General features: G+C 35.1%; 1 protein-coding gene and 1 pseudogene across 3 annotated transcripts in view; one reads left to right on the top strand and one right to left on the bottom strand.

Moving 5' to 3' along the window:
- The window catches only part of Vstm2a (V-set and transmembrane domain containing 2A), a 28395-nt gene extending 15681 nt beyond the window's left edge, over positions 1–12714 (top strand). The window contains exon 5 of one of the 3 annotated variants that reach the window (XM_028778082.1): positions 10134–12714. In XM_028778082.1, the coding sequence (XP_028633915.1) occupies positions 10134–10258 (125 nt within the window). In that variant the 3' untranslated portion in view covers positions 10259–12714. Of the gene's footprint in view, positions 1–9873 lie in introns of all 3 variants that reach the window. The other 2 variants (XM_028778089.1, XM_028778096.1) reach the window with 2 other exon arrangements.
- LOC114630016 lies at positions 4336–5072 on the bottom strand (annotated as a pseudogene).
- Positions 12715–14295: the final 1581 nt, after the last annotated feature.

The raw sequence follows: 14295 nt of genomic DNA, 5'->3' as shown, positions 1-14295 counted from the left end.
TCTCTCTCTGTCTCTCTCTCTGTCTCTCCCTCTGTCTCTCTCTGTCTCTCTGTCTCTCTCTCTGTCTCTCTGTCTCTCTCTGTAACTCTCTCTGTCTTTCTGTCTCTCTGTCTCTGCCTCTCTCTCTGTCTCTCTCTCTCTCTCTCTCTCTCTCTCTCTCTCTCTCTCTCTGTGCCTTTACTCCATTCTCAACCCCCTTATTCCACCTCAAAATAGACTTCATTTCATACAAGACCTGTTTTGTGGCTGGTGCCTAGAGGGGAAAGGGGAGAGTCTCAGCATGGGTCAACTAAGGCACCCCTTCTCTCTATATGAAACTGCATTTTACAAAACATCACTATGTTTCTAGAAAATTAATAAAAATGATACATGAAAATGTACATTAAAAAGTCAATATGTTAATATTTGATGTTTGTATTTATATTGTCAGTAAAATGACTTGCTACTTTGCTATAACAAAAAAAAAAACAAAACAATGTAGTGATTAAACTGTGTGTGGTGGAAAAATAAAAGTAGGCATCTCATTACAGTGCCGTAAGAGAAGTAAAATAATGAAGGGATGTGACATCGAGCTCATGAAAAATTAAAATAGATGCATATTATATATGTTCACATGTTTATAGTGAGGAACTGTTATGAAAGTATTATACTGAGGATTTCATGTAGGATATAAAGTTAGAAATATTATATTCACATACACATATGCAACACCATACTTTCTGGACACTGAGTACAAAATTTGTCTATCAAATCGTTGTTTCTGAGCAGAAAGATTTGAGCCTGATGAATTTGTATGTCAAGCACGCATAATAGCTATAAATAAAATATGTAATATTTTGCCCTCTCAATGAAGTGGTTCAGCCTCACAATTTAAAGAAATATTAAGAAGATGGGTGAAGTGTCAACACTGGGAATGTCAAATGATTCCATACACAGAACGATTTATAAACAAGGGGCATTAGTATTTAATTTGACTATTTCACAGTCTCTGTGTTTGACCAAACAAACAGTGAAGTCCAAATTTCCACATCCTGTTTTCATTAAGCAGACAATTATGGAACTATTGGGAAGGTAAAGACAGAAGGTGAAATTAATTGAAGCAATTTTATCTTCAAAGACATAAACATTTTAGTGAACATTAAATAATTCAGTCAGATACTCTAAAATTTTGCTATGTAAATATATAGATAAAACTGTGACAGAATCTATGGTAACATCAGTTCATTTCTTGTATCCTTTAGATATCTTATGAGCAAATATGCAAAAGCATCTTTTGTAGCCAGTTGCAAAATATTTCATTTATAACATTTCTGATCAAACAAGTTCATGTGGTTTGAAGGCAACTTTCCCATTTCTAGCCTTAATTAATGTAGAAAGATGCTGCATTAAAGGAGCAATCAATAGAATTGCAATCATTAAATATAGTAAAAGTAATTACAGAATTTGAAAACTCTATTTCAAACCATCTAAAATATTATAGAATATTTAGTGCTATGAATTACATCTTGGTGCTTTTAGTGTTATTGTAGCCCTTCATTACGTTTAACTAATATAATTAGGGTAAGAAGAATGTTTAGGATTCGAAGATGTATGTTTTAATTTAACTGAGTGAGAACCATCAGGATACATCATTGTTAAAAAAGATCCATACATTTTTATATAAATTGGCTAATACTTAAGAAAATAGCTTCAGGCCACTTATATAATAATGGTCAGAGAATATTGGAAAATAGCAAGTGGACCACTCTTCATTACAGGCTTAATGATAAAAAGCATACTGGTATTTCAAGTGATACTTACTGACAAGTTGTGTCTAGAAGGTTAGAGGAACATGCTCTGGTACCCAGTTTTGTTGATCCTTTAATTTGCATGTTTTGAAAAAGGAGACATTTTTTAAAAGTATTCATATTAGAATCTCTATTTAATGATGATAGCTAAGAAGATAATCTCTGTTCTATAAAGACCTTTTAAAATAACTTAACTCAGAAACATTTGAAGCCACTAAATCAGTAAAAAGGGTAAAAACTATAGCACTAAGCTAATAAAAGCACACACAAAATCTTACCCCTTTGCTTTATGTTGAAAAACTGTATTGTTAAGGTCATGACACAGGTTTCTTTATCTTGTTTGCATTCAGTGCTCCAATAGTTGCCACCTCAAGAGCAGAAACATGCTAAACAGCAAAAGCGAAATTTTAAATTGTGTGAAATTATCATTTTTCAAATCATGGTGACATCATTTCAATTTAAGAATAGTCGTGAAATTTGAAGTTGTGTCTTGCCAACTGCTGCTCTCCTTTCTTTCATTCCTTCATTCTGAATTCCTCCCTTGTCATTTTTTTTTAAAAACATGACATATTTTCCTTTGTTAATAAGGAATTTGCCAGGATGGCCTTGAGGACTGAGGTCTGTACAAACACAAGAAATGAATGAGAAGTTCTTTATTTTACCAGTTAGTTAGTAGTACCTAAATATTTTTGCGGACTTCTACTTCATCAGTGCAGGCATCGTTGCAACACATTTCTGTGACTGCTACACTTAGCATTCAACAGTCTAGCTGTGGTGCACTTTGTATTGGCTTCCTAACTCAGTCTGTCTTCATGCTGCTCTTAGGTAGGTAGACCATGTGCAGAGCTCCTGCCATCACACTCCAGTGCCATTGTCCTCCCATTGTCTCCTTCATTCCTCAATTACATAACTCCACAGTTAAATTTAGAGCTATTCAATATTATCAGTGTAAGAAAATCACATGTGTGGAATTTGATTATTTGATATGTCTGAATTGATATCTAACTTCACTTTATTGAAAAGTTTGTTAACTAATAATAAATGCATAAATGCAGAAAACATAAATTCTATGAATACCTAATTTAAGCATTCTAGCAGTATTTACTCATATCCCAGGATATTTAGGATTAATTAAATTTCATTCTTACTTTGACATTAGAATTGCTATTAAAGTGTGATATTCAAATGTCCTTCTTTGGAACCTTCTATTTATCTACCAAGTCTTATTCTTCTTGCTTCTATTTTGTCAAAGCCACTCATATTCCCTTCTATTTTTAGCTGTCAGAGTTGACAAAGTTTAGATTTGGGGAGGTATGAAGAATTACTAGATGAAAGTATGGGGTGCATTAACTGGTAACATCTGAATCTAAAGTTAACATAACCTGGATTTGGAATTAGATGACACTGACTACCAGATAAATAAATCTGAACAAATTGCATAAACCCTCCTTTTAAAAAAGGTCTACAGCTAGTTCACAGATCATAACCAGAGGTCAAAGTGCCCAAGAAATATTAGTTTGTCCTGTCATAATTCATCATGTCATGGTTACAAGACCAAAAAGACCAGGTTTACTTGGATGGGGATATCATTATGAACACATCTTTAGTTAAGATGCCCTTTAACCTTTAACGGCAGTCTGGAAGTTGGCCCAGTAAGTGAATACTTCCATGCAAGTGTAAGGAACAGAGTTAAGGACTGGGGAATTGGCTGAGTGAAGAGAAGTGCTTCTCATGCATAAAGACCATTATTTAAATCCTCAGTATCCACATAAGTGTCAGGCAGAACATGAAGGCCTCTTATAATCTCAACATAATATAATTATAATTAGAGACAGAGAAAACTTGTGTCTAAATGACAAGGCACTTGGATAATATCCCAATCACTACAGAATGTTCCAGACTTTCTCTTTGCTAAAATCAGTCATTATAAAGTTTAGGTATCTACATTCTAAGGAAGACTGAATCTGTAATAGGAATGTTGCTTCCTTTCAACTAAGATCATAGTACATCTTTTGTATAATGTTCATGTATGTATTCATTTTGTCCCATGTGTGTATATGTATGTATGTTTACATGTGTATGTCATATGCACATGAACACACATACATGTACATCATATACATACATATATGCATACACATACATATACACATGTATGTATGTATGTATGTATGTATATATGAAGACCAGAGGTTGACAGTGGGCATATTCCTCAATCACTTTCCACATTGTATATTGAGCCAAGGTCTCTCAATTGAGCCCACAATGCACTGATTCATCTTGTCATTTAGACCTGGAATGGAGGGACAATTAAACTTTCTCTTTGATCCTCAGTAGAAAGCTCTCTAATTAGAAGAGGCTGTGATTTGCCAACCAAAGGAAAGCAAGAAAAGAATCTTAAGCAGCCAACATGCCAGAACACAGCAAAGTCAGTAATTTAAGTATTAAGTCAAAATGATGCTCACTACATCATAAAAGCTAAATTTCTCAAAGAAATTGTCAATGGACCCTTAGGATTTTTAATAAAAACCTATCATTCTTTTTTTTTTTTTAATATTGAATTTTTTAATGTAAAAAAGACTAAGTCAATTTTTTAAAGCAAACATGCCATAACTATATGGCACTATTTCCATAATCAACGCCCATAAAATGGCATCAGTACAAAAATCTAAGCAAAGACAATAGATTAGTAATTAGAACATCAGGTAATGTTGATTTTTAGGAAGAAGCTTAACAGATAAAAGAAGGAGCATATGACATAAATTCAAGTATGCAATTCAAATTTACAAATTATGAAAATTCTCCACTTTTATAGCTGGCTTCTTTTGAAGGGTTAAATTCTAGCCTCATTTTTTTTCATCAACAAGCCAATTGGACAAACTCATTTAACCAAATTTACATCCTAGAATATGTAAGTAAACTGAAGGCATTTATTCAGATGTGTAAGTTCTATTCATTTTCATCATCTCTGTAATCAGGTTGCAAAGGACACGCTTTTCTCTTTGCTTTTCCTAAGCCACTGCTTCCTGCTTCTTCAGGAATCTGGTTCTCTTTCTTAGAATCTTTAGGAGACAGACTGAAGAATTCCCAGATGCCTTTTTGCCACTTGGGAGTTGGGCGCACACAGACTGGGTTCCCTCCTGCATACTTATTTTCAGCTTTTCTCGACGAACTTGAGGAAGAATTGTTGACAAAGGAGGAGGACCCAAGCACCTTCCTGGGGGCTTGAGAAGCCACCACTTTTCTGTAGGCTCCTGGGACGTAGTTTGCTTTGGTCCGCACCATGTTCACACAGGAAGAGAGAACTTTTCACCGACTCCCCAACTGCAGATATCTCAAGTGGACAAGAACCAAAACCTATCATTCTTAAAAATATTCTAGGATAAAATCATACTATTATTTGATCTTTCCCCTTAGTAGTGATTTATTATAAGCTAGCTGAAATAAAATTGTCTTCAAAAGTTAGCTCAATCTTTTTTTCTTTTTACCACAGTCAGTTTCACTTCTTAAAGCTGACATCTGTCATAAAGAAAAGTATGTCAGAGGGACTTGCCTTCTCTGGGGCTATAAGAACATAGAGACAAAGACTTCTCAGACAACAAAATATTAGCTATTACTACATTTACCTTGGAGGAATTCTGGTCATATGATGAGTATTTCTGATATGCGTTCTTGCAAAATAAATATTCTACAATCTGGCTAGTGGAGCCACACAGGAAGAAAATATCTTTCTCCTTTTTTTTTCTTGTTCCTGTTTATGATTAAGTGGTCAGGAAGAAGAGAAGGTTCTCAGGCAGCACGCCTAGAGTGTCCAATAGACACTTTCAGTAGAGATGCTTCTTGTTCCTACACCAAGTAAAAGTCATATGTGCATAGGAAAGTAATGCATAAAAGATACTTTCAAAAGAAGGTGGATATTTAAATAAGCTTTGCATGCGTTAGAGTTTGAAGTACTTCTTTTCACTTCTCGCTTACTCATTTGATAGTTGCCCCTGGTGGTAGCTCTTCCAAGCCATGAGCTTTGCTATTTCTTCCATCACCATAGCTAACTAATAAAGACATAGTCAGCACTTAACCTATCATTTTTGTGTCTTGGGTAAAAACTTAAAAAAAAAAAAGAAATTCTTAGCCAGGTCACGTCTAAATAATGATGAACTCACATCTCACTTAAACACTTAAGAGGCTTTGGGGAAACTTTAAACTCTAAAAGTTTATGTTTTGAAAAGTTCAAAACGCTGTGGCATGTGCTACCTGAACCATGATAAATCCGTAGCTAAAGTTCACTTGGACATGGGGATGTCTCCATATCCAGCGTGTATCAAATCATAGCAATAAAATAAAATAAAATAAAATAAAATAAAATAAAATAAAATAAAATAAAATAAAATAAAATGTGTGTGAAATTGTTTTGTCTTTCGGGCATACTCTTCAAATGATGCCCTAACAAAGATGAAGCCTTTGAAGCACTGTCACTGCACCAGAGCTCAGTCAGGAGCTCGTCGGGACTTTTAGTTGGCTTGATTCAGACTTTTTGTCTATGCTTTTGTCCTATTCTATTTCCTGTGTATCTATGACTGAATGGCTTTCTGTCCCTGAAGATTGTATTCCTAATCTGTGCATTAAGCATCTGAGGAATAAGACTCTGTCTATAAATGTTCACTGTATTGATATATACTAGATCCCCAGTACATCTTAACAACTTTGTAGATCACAAGCACAGCTTGTGTAGTTCAAATGAATGCTAAATGGAAAGTATTGTGTGGGGCGGGGAAGCCATCTCCAAGAGGAGAGAGGTTAGGAATAAAAGGAGAGAAACAATTTAGCTGCTGGCACAGACTCAAGAAATAAGGGGAAGATGGAATATGAGTATCTTTAGAATGTGATCTCTGTTGATGACCTGGGACAGAGCATAGCTGTTGGAACAGATGATATCAGAAGGCTGTGTAATACATAATATTTCTGGCTCAGTTGAGGAAGTTGCCAAGTCTTGATTGTTGAGCTTGGGTCATTTTTTTAATTTATTTAAAAAATAAACAAGTAAGCTTCTATTGTATTATATGATGAGGATGATGATGAGGATGATGATGATGATGATAAAGGAATTGCTAAGACTTCTCTTCATGGCTCCTTGGTAAGATTCATTTCTCACACTCCAGAGGATTGCAAGCTTGTTTGCATCTTTGGAGACAATTCAAAAGCCAGGAGGCCTCAAAGAAATGACAGCTAGGCTTCTGCATTTCAGACTTTTAAGATGTCTTGGATACCTCTTTCCTACTTACAATAGGGAAAATACCTACTCCAGCTTGCACAGACATGGGGATAACACCAGAACATGCCATAGGAACATGATTAAGGACTATGGAGGGTGGAGAAGGTGTCATTATTGGCTAGCTACAAGCTACATGGCATAACTCCTGAATCTGGAAGAAAGCTCTTTGTCAGAGCTGGCTTCTCTCAGCTCAGACATACTACCTGCACATTTTCTTCCAACAGTTACATAATAACATCTCTCTTCTTCACAGAGTTTTTTGTATTAGAGACAAAAGTAAAGTTTAAAACCTCTAAAGGATAGATAGATAGATGGATGGATGGATGGATGGATGGATGGATGGGTGGATGGATAGATGGATGGATGGAGTGGATAGATAGATAGATAGATAGATAGATAGATAGATAGATAGATAGATAGATAGATAGATAGATAGACAGATGGACAGCATGCTTAACAACTACTTAAACAAATTCAGTTCATTGCTTTTAATGGATCACTGGTAAAGTCAATGAGGTAACATATAAATAAAATTAATTTCAAATAATGCTAACTATGTGACGAGATGAGAGAAGCAGAATCAAAATACTTACAAGGTTCAGAGGAGAGATTGTCCCATCCTCTGGAGAAAAAAAAAAACGATACAGTGTAGAACAGGTCATCTGAGGGCAATGATTACTTAAATGTATAATTATTTAAGACAAGTAATAGGTTGCATGGTTGACCTGGAAATAGAGGAAAAAACACTAAATGAAACAAAGCAGGCAAATGTATTCTAAGGCAGATCTGGCTTAATAATGTGAAAAAAAAAAGCCAAAAAGAAAACATTTATAATACATGAGTAGTTAGGGTAATTTTAGAAGACATATAATAAATGTCTCATTTGAGATCTCAGAAGTGGACAACAATAGAAGTTGGCGCAGAACTTCTGACTACAGCTTGGCTTACTGTCCCAAAAAGCGAAATGTTTCTGCATAGAAAAATGAGAAGAGTACCTGAGGGTTTGTGGGTTTTTTTTCTTCTCTTGACAAAACAAAATAAAAAACAAAAAAATGAATTCTTTTAATATTTATATGTAATAAACAAGAGTATGTTGGCTGACAATATTGTGTTCTGAAACAGTATGAATCTTAATAGAAACAGTGATTTTGGTAACTTGGTACAATTACATAACACAGATTACAGCAGTTTAGAGCCTCGGATTTCATTGAGGAGTCCATCTCCACGCAAGGCACAAAAAGAAGTGAAAAGCACTCTGTGATGTGATGAAACAGGATGTAGAATTTGCCACATAGAACAAAGTCTTAGGATTGTGCTGCAGAAATAAACTCATTGAATGTGCTAGTGAGCTCAAACAACTAGAGTGGATAAAAGATTCCAACCTGGGAGAAAAGCAACTTCTCTGTTCCAATGGTGGATTGTGCAACAAAAGGCAATTCAAATTTCCAGTGGCCTTTAAATATTTTCAACCATGTAAGACTCATTTATTTATTTCCCATTAAAACATTCATGTAAATTCTGCTTTAACTTGCACATGCTAGCCGTATGACAGGAAAGGCTGAGTCTAAATGAAACAGCTGTTCTTTTATCAATGTATTAGAGGTATAATGGTCATCTACTAGAAATGGCAGCTCTAAGAAAGGAGCATCAGAAAAAAGCAATTTCAGTTAGAACCCAACATCTAACTTTCATCCTGGGAACTGCTGTTTCACAAAATAACTCCTGGAGTGAATGCTTTTTTCAAGATGTGCTACTTTTTAAGCTTCTCTTGGTCGCATATATATTTGTGTCCTATCAACTGCAATCAGCTATTTAGAGAACTGTTTTTAATTTGTCATTTCCTTTCTGTCAAATACATTTCTTCAAAATCTAACATGAATACACAGTTGCAAATAGTTAGTGAATTAGAATACATGTTTTACTTTACTTGCATGACTTCTGTACTTAGAACCACATGGGGAATGAGAATAACTTTTGGGTCTCTGAACTTTGTCACACAAGTTGAGTACAGAACACTTGCAGAGCCTCCAGTCCTTAGGTTGATAGAAGGAGATACTGGGTCCCATACACAGGCCACTGCCTAGACAAGCGAATCGGGAGTCAGCATCAGAGAAACCTGACAAAAACTCAGAAATGTGGGTCTTTCAATGGGCCATTCCAAAGCCCGGCGTGCTTACTCAGCACCAGCTTTTTTAATGTATCAGTTTCAGTCATTACAATTAAAGAGACGACCATGTTTTCACTGAAATGTTGAAAAATTTGAATTCTCACCCTTTTTCAATTCCTTATAACCATTCTCCAACTAAACAAACAAGGAAGGAAGCACGTTTTTGTCCCTCATCACTCTAACAGTCATATGTCATTTAGGCTAGAAGTTGACTGGATAATAAAGGAATTGTAATGATACAATTTAAGACGCACTCTATCGCACACAACTAGTTCCAGAGCTTTTACTGGCATTGCTAGCTCTACCCTAGACTTGAGGGATAAAGCTTGAGAAAGGTCATACTCTGAAAGCTGTCACCAAGAAGCTATAGCCTCCACCACAGCCCTCAGCACTGATCAGCAGTGCTCTTAAGCTTTCGATTTCCCCTGCACTTTCACACTAACACACTAGTGAAGTAGGGAGTGTGCTCTCAGAGACAAGGATAGGAATAACCAAATAACCATAAAAAGTGATACTCACACAATTTCTTAAGGGAAAAGTGTTTGGATTCGTTCGTTCTCAGAGTTCCCAGCCGCGGGATGGCATTGTTTGAAAACAGACACCACCAGATTCTTGGGACTGAAATGTTTTGTATGTGTTGTTGTTTGCAGTGCATGCCAAGACATTCATGAGCACCAGAGCCAAGCTGGCGAGCTAATTAAATATATATATGTATATGTTTAAAACAGCCTAATAAGGAGCATTGGAAATCTTCAAGATGAGCGAATATCTTATAACTTCTTCCGCAGGTGCGAGGATAGCTACAAGCCATGGACTTTCTGTCCTGCTTCTTGTTTGTGGCTTTGTGAAGGGTGCTTTGCTTTAATCTAAAGTGCTGACTTTTTTCCAATATCACTTTCTCTTCTTAAAGCAAAGAGCAAATCGCCTGTAAAATCTACGGAGCGGACAGCAAAGTTGACCCTAAACTCCAAGCACCATTCTGCACCCCTGTACTCTAGTTATCTACACAAGGAGCAACAGCTTCCGGAAGCATAAGTGAAGACACTATCACACGCTTTATTGATAATATTTTCTTTGGGAAGTTGCTGATCTTTTATTTCAAGAGAATTAATGTGAAGTGATAAGACATTTTCTAATTACAAGATCGATTTTTTTCTTTTATTTCAACAAATAAAACCTGCATTTCACTGACTGCTCAGGAGTTGGCCTGAATGACATCAGTATACTAAATATTCCCATGGATTCCACCAATTTCCTACCAAGGGACACTTAATCTGGAAGAAGCAAACAAAGATGGAAAGCCTATGAAACACAAACTGTCTTCAAATAGCACCCCAGCTGGGGAACAAAACAAAAAGCAAAATGCTGAAAAAGGCAAACCAACAACAGACAACTTTATTTTACATATGGAATAATCAAAGTTTTTCACTTCCTTTTTGCCCCATGGAATTTATCTTGGAGTTTCCTTTTTCCTCGATTGCCATTTTTGTTCAATGGTAGAAAGTGCCAATTATGGCCAATCCTTGTCAATCCTCGGAGGTTCATATTCATACGTATTGAGTGTGGTATATTTCAATGTATTTTAATTCATTTTGCAATTTCTGTGTATGCAAACCTGGCAAATTCTGTAAATTGCTTACAGTATGTGTGATATGACTTCAAGGTAGATAGGCTATGATGCTCACACAAGCTGACTTTCTTCATTCTATATACAAATATATACATGAGCATATATCAGGGCACCAACTTCTTTTCCTAAAGCATTATTTTTCATTTGTAACTCACATATTGTGTGAATTTTGTAGTGTATTTCTCTGTTCCACTGGTTTGACAGCTATAGTTTGTCTCTGTTGTCCTCTGCTTCCTTCTGGAAATATTTAAAATTGTGTACGTCGCTGATAAATGAATTAATTTTGTTGTCTGTATGCTACGTTGGAATTTGCTGTGTTCTTTTACACATGTGTATCTTAAGGTTTGGGGATCTTGAGTCTGAAGAATGCACACCTGGTTTTTGACAGATTTCCTCATGTTATCAATGTTCTATCTCAGAGAAAGAATGAGGCCAAGTGGGAAAACTAAGAAGACATTTTTGACTCCCCAAGATCCTGGAAGAGCACTTCACACTCTAACTAAATAATGTTGCTTCCTTTGTTCTTCAAGGCGTTCTTTGTAGCTTTGTCATTCTGTTATTTGCTGCTAATTATATTTTAATGCCTACTAATTAAAAATTAAAATGTGATTGTTGGCTGAATACAATATGCAAATGACTGCAAAGCCCATACTGAAGAAGATAGGTGTTTAATCTTCACTCAAGAATTACAATTTTAAATATTCCATCATTATTTTTTGACTTTATGGTATTTTGTTTAGATCGGTTCTTAATTACATCTTTCTCTGGCAAAGAAAGATAGAACAATCAATACATTCCTTCTTAGAGTATGGAAGGGTTGTGGCTTAAGAAAGAATGCATCGAGATAGTCTTCCAGAAAGATTACTTTATTTTCATTATAAAACCAGAAACCATATATGTAGGAATGGTCTACTCCACATGTAAGCCCATAAACTGTAGCTTGAAAGCAAGGAATACATTTGCTTTTTATGGTAAAGGACTGGACTCTGCCATGCACTTATAAGCAATGTGAATATTTTCATAACATGCTTGACATTCTACTTTAAGAATTATTGTTTTATGCTAAATCTTTCCTTGCCATTTTTCGTCTTTCATTTGATTCATTATTTCATTCTAATGAAGAAAATAAAGGTTTAACTATACTTTATTAACATACAAATGTATTTTCTTTCTAAGTTAAGTATCCAAAAGTTGTATAAAATGATGGTAGATAAGTATTATCCATTCGGCCTCCTTAAGCTTGAAGAATTCCATACATTGCAGTATATATTAATATACCGATTCAAAGTCAATCAACTGGAAAAAAAAACATCTTGTATTTTACTTTTACTCAATGTCCAGGTAATGATAAGAGCTAATTTTACAGAAAGCCAAATGTGTGCCCGTATCAGTAATGTTCACCATGCTTGTAATAAAAATACATATGCTAGTTTGGGAATAATGGCTACCAGATTCATTATATCAGTATCCAAAATAATAAAGACCTGTCTATCACTGTGTGACCCAAGTCCACCCCACCCTCCACTTTGTAAAAAGAATATCATAAACTATCTGTTTGCTCCAAACTCAAAAAGAATATGGAACTTTAAATATTAGAGCAGAAAATATAGCAGATCAATGAGACATTCTAAACACTTGTATACTATATTACATTCCTTTGGGAATATAACTTTTTATGTAGCCATGACAATGGAAGTAAACAGAAATGCAAAGAAAAGTATCTGGCAACCTTATTTCCAATTTTATACAGTATCTTTTATGAGAGAGACTTATAAAAAGCTGAAATTGCTTACTTTATTTCTTAAAGATGTATAGATAGTTTAAAAAGCAAAAGAAGCAAATAAAAATACTCTTGAACAAATTAAGATGATAGAATTCTTAAATATATAAGCTGTAACTGAGTTAGTAAGTAGGCTTCCGGGAGTCTAGAAACTGATCCTGTTTGCAATCAGCCCTCCATGTCCCTAAACAGAACACTGTAGCAGCTATCCATGTGGTATTTGTGCTATATTAAATCACTGGAGATGATTTAACATAAGGAGTCTGTGTATATCATATTCTAGTACTATGCCATTTTATCTAAGAGACATGAGTACTCACACAATTTAATACAGCCATCTATATACAGATGCTAAGTTAAGAGCTATCTATACATGTATATTCTGATATTCATTTTATAGAGATGATTCTCAGCATGCATTAATTATGAGAAGTAATTTAATCATGTTTTCCCCTGATGAAGAAATATATAAATGATTTTGAGAACCTAAGAAGTCCCTATTACTATTTGTCTCAAGTTCTTTAACTCAAAAGTTCTCAGAAGCAAGATGTGTTCAGATAACTATATTAGTACACACACACACACATTTGGTAAATAAGACATATATTTTTAGGCCTAGAAATTTTTTAAATTTTATTATACATGGGATGGAATAATAGAGTAATATTTGTTGACTTTTTATAACAGATGCTAATTTTTAAAAAGGCACAGTGACACATCTGTGTAATCACAGTATTCAGAAGGTTGGAACAGGAAACTCGTGCAAGTTCAACCTGTCTACATGGTAAAACCCTAACTCACTAAAAATTAAAATAAAATACGCTAGTTTAATTTTTGCAAAAAGCACACAGATATTATTCCTGTTTTAATCCTACTTAGAAAACAAATTATTGAGTATACTGCTAATTTGTATAAAGAATATTCACAAAAGGTAAATTCAGTCTTTCTTAGGGTAAGAACGACTTGTATGATTGTATCTTACAAGTAAGACTATGAAGGTAAAATGTTGTGAGTACTCTAAGTTTCAAGTATTTCTACCGAAATGATTTAATTTTAGAATTGACTAGCAAAGGAAGCTCTTTGCCTGCCATTCAGGAAATGTAAAGAGTGAATCATGTCAGCCATGAAGGAGATAAGATTTTTCCCCATACACAGTGAAAGATAACAAAAAGTATCCAAAAGCAATAAAATATTTGATGCCAATAAATTTGATGAAAACCCAATAGGGGGAGATAAAGAAGAGTGACTGGGAGTTTAGAGGAGATTGCCCTAAGGATGCACTCATGCAATTCTACATGACAGGAAGCACAGGATTTTAAAGAGGGAATAGCAATGTCAATCTCCTGAAGCAAATGTCAGGTAGAGTTGTCCAAGACCTAGACTGTGAACAAGGGCATACAGAGAAGGGAAGGAACATGAGAGAGAGAGAGAGCAGGACTACCCAAGGGATCTTCAGAGGATACTGAGACCAGATACAAAGCAAAGTTGGAGCTTGTAACGTCCTGTTAGAAGTTCTATTCTTTTCCCAGGAAACAGGCTTTTTCTACCATCCTGAAGCTTTTTGAAGTTTATTGTGTTAGCAATTCTCTTTGGTTACAACACTCAAGTTTCCAAATTAGTTGTGGTGTCTCTGTGTGTGTGTGTGTATGTGTGTGTGTGTGT

The sequence above is a fragment of the Grammomys surdaster genome, unplaced genomic scaffold, assembly GCF_004785775.1.
Source record: "Grammomys surdaster isolate TR1022 unplaced genomic scaffold, NIH_TR_1.0 67, whole genome shotgun sequence".
NCBI lineage: Eukaryota > Metazoa > Chordata > Mammalia > Rodentia > Muridae > Grammomys > Grammomys surdaster.
Note: the sequence above shows the minus strand (reverse complement) of the source record. Positions and strands in the feature narration are given on the sequence as shown.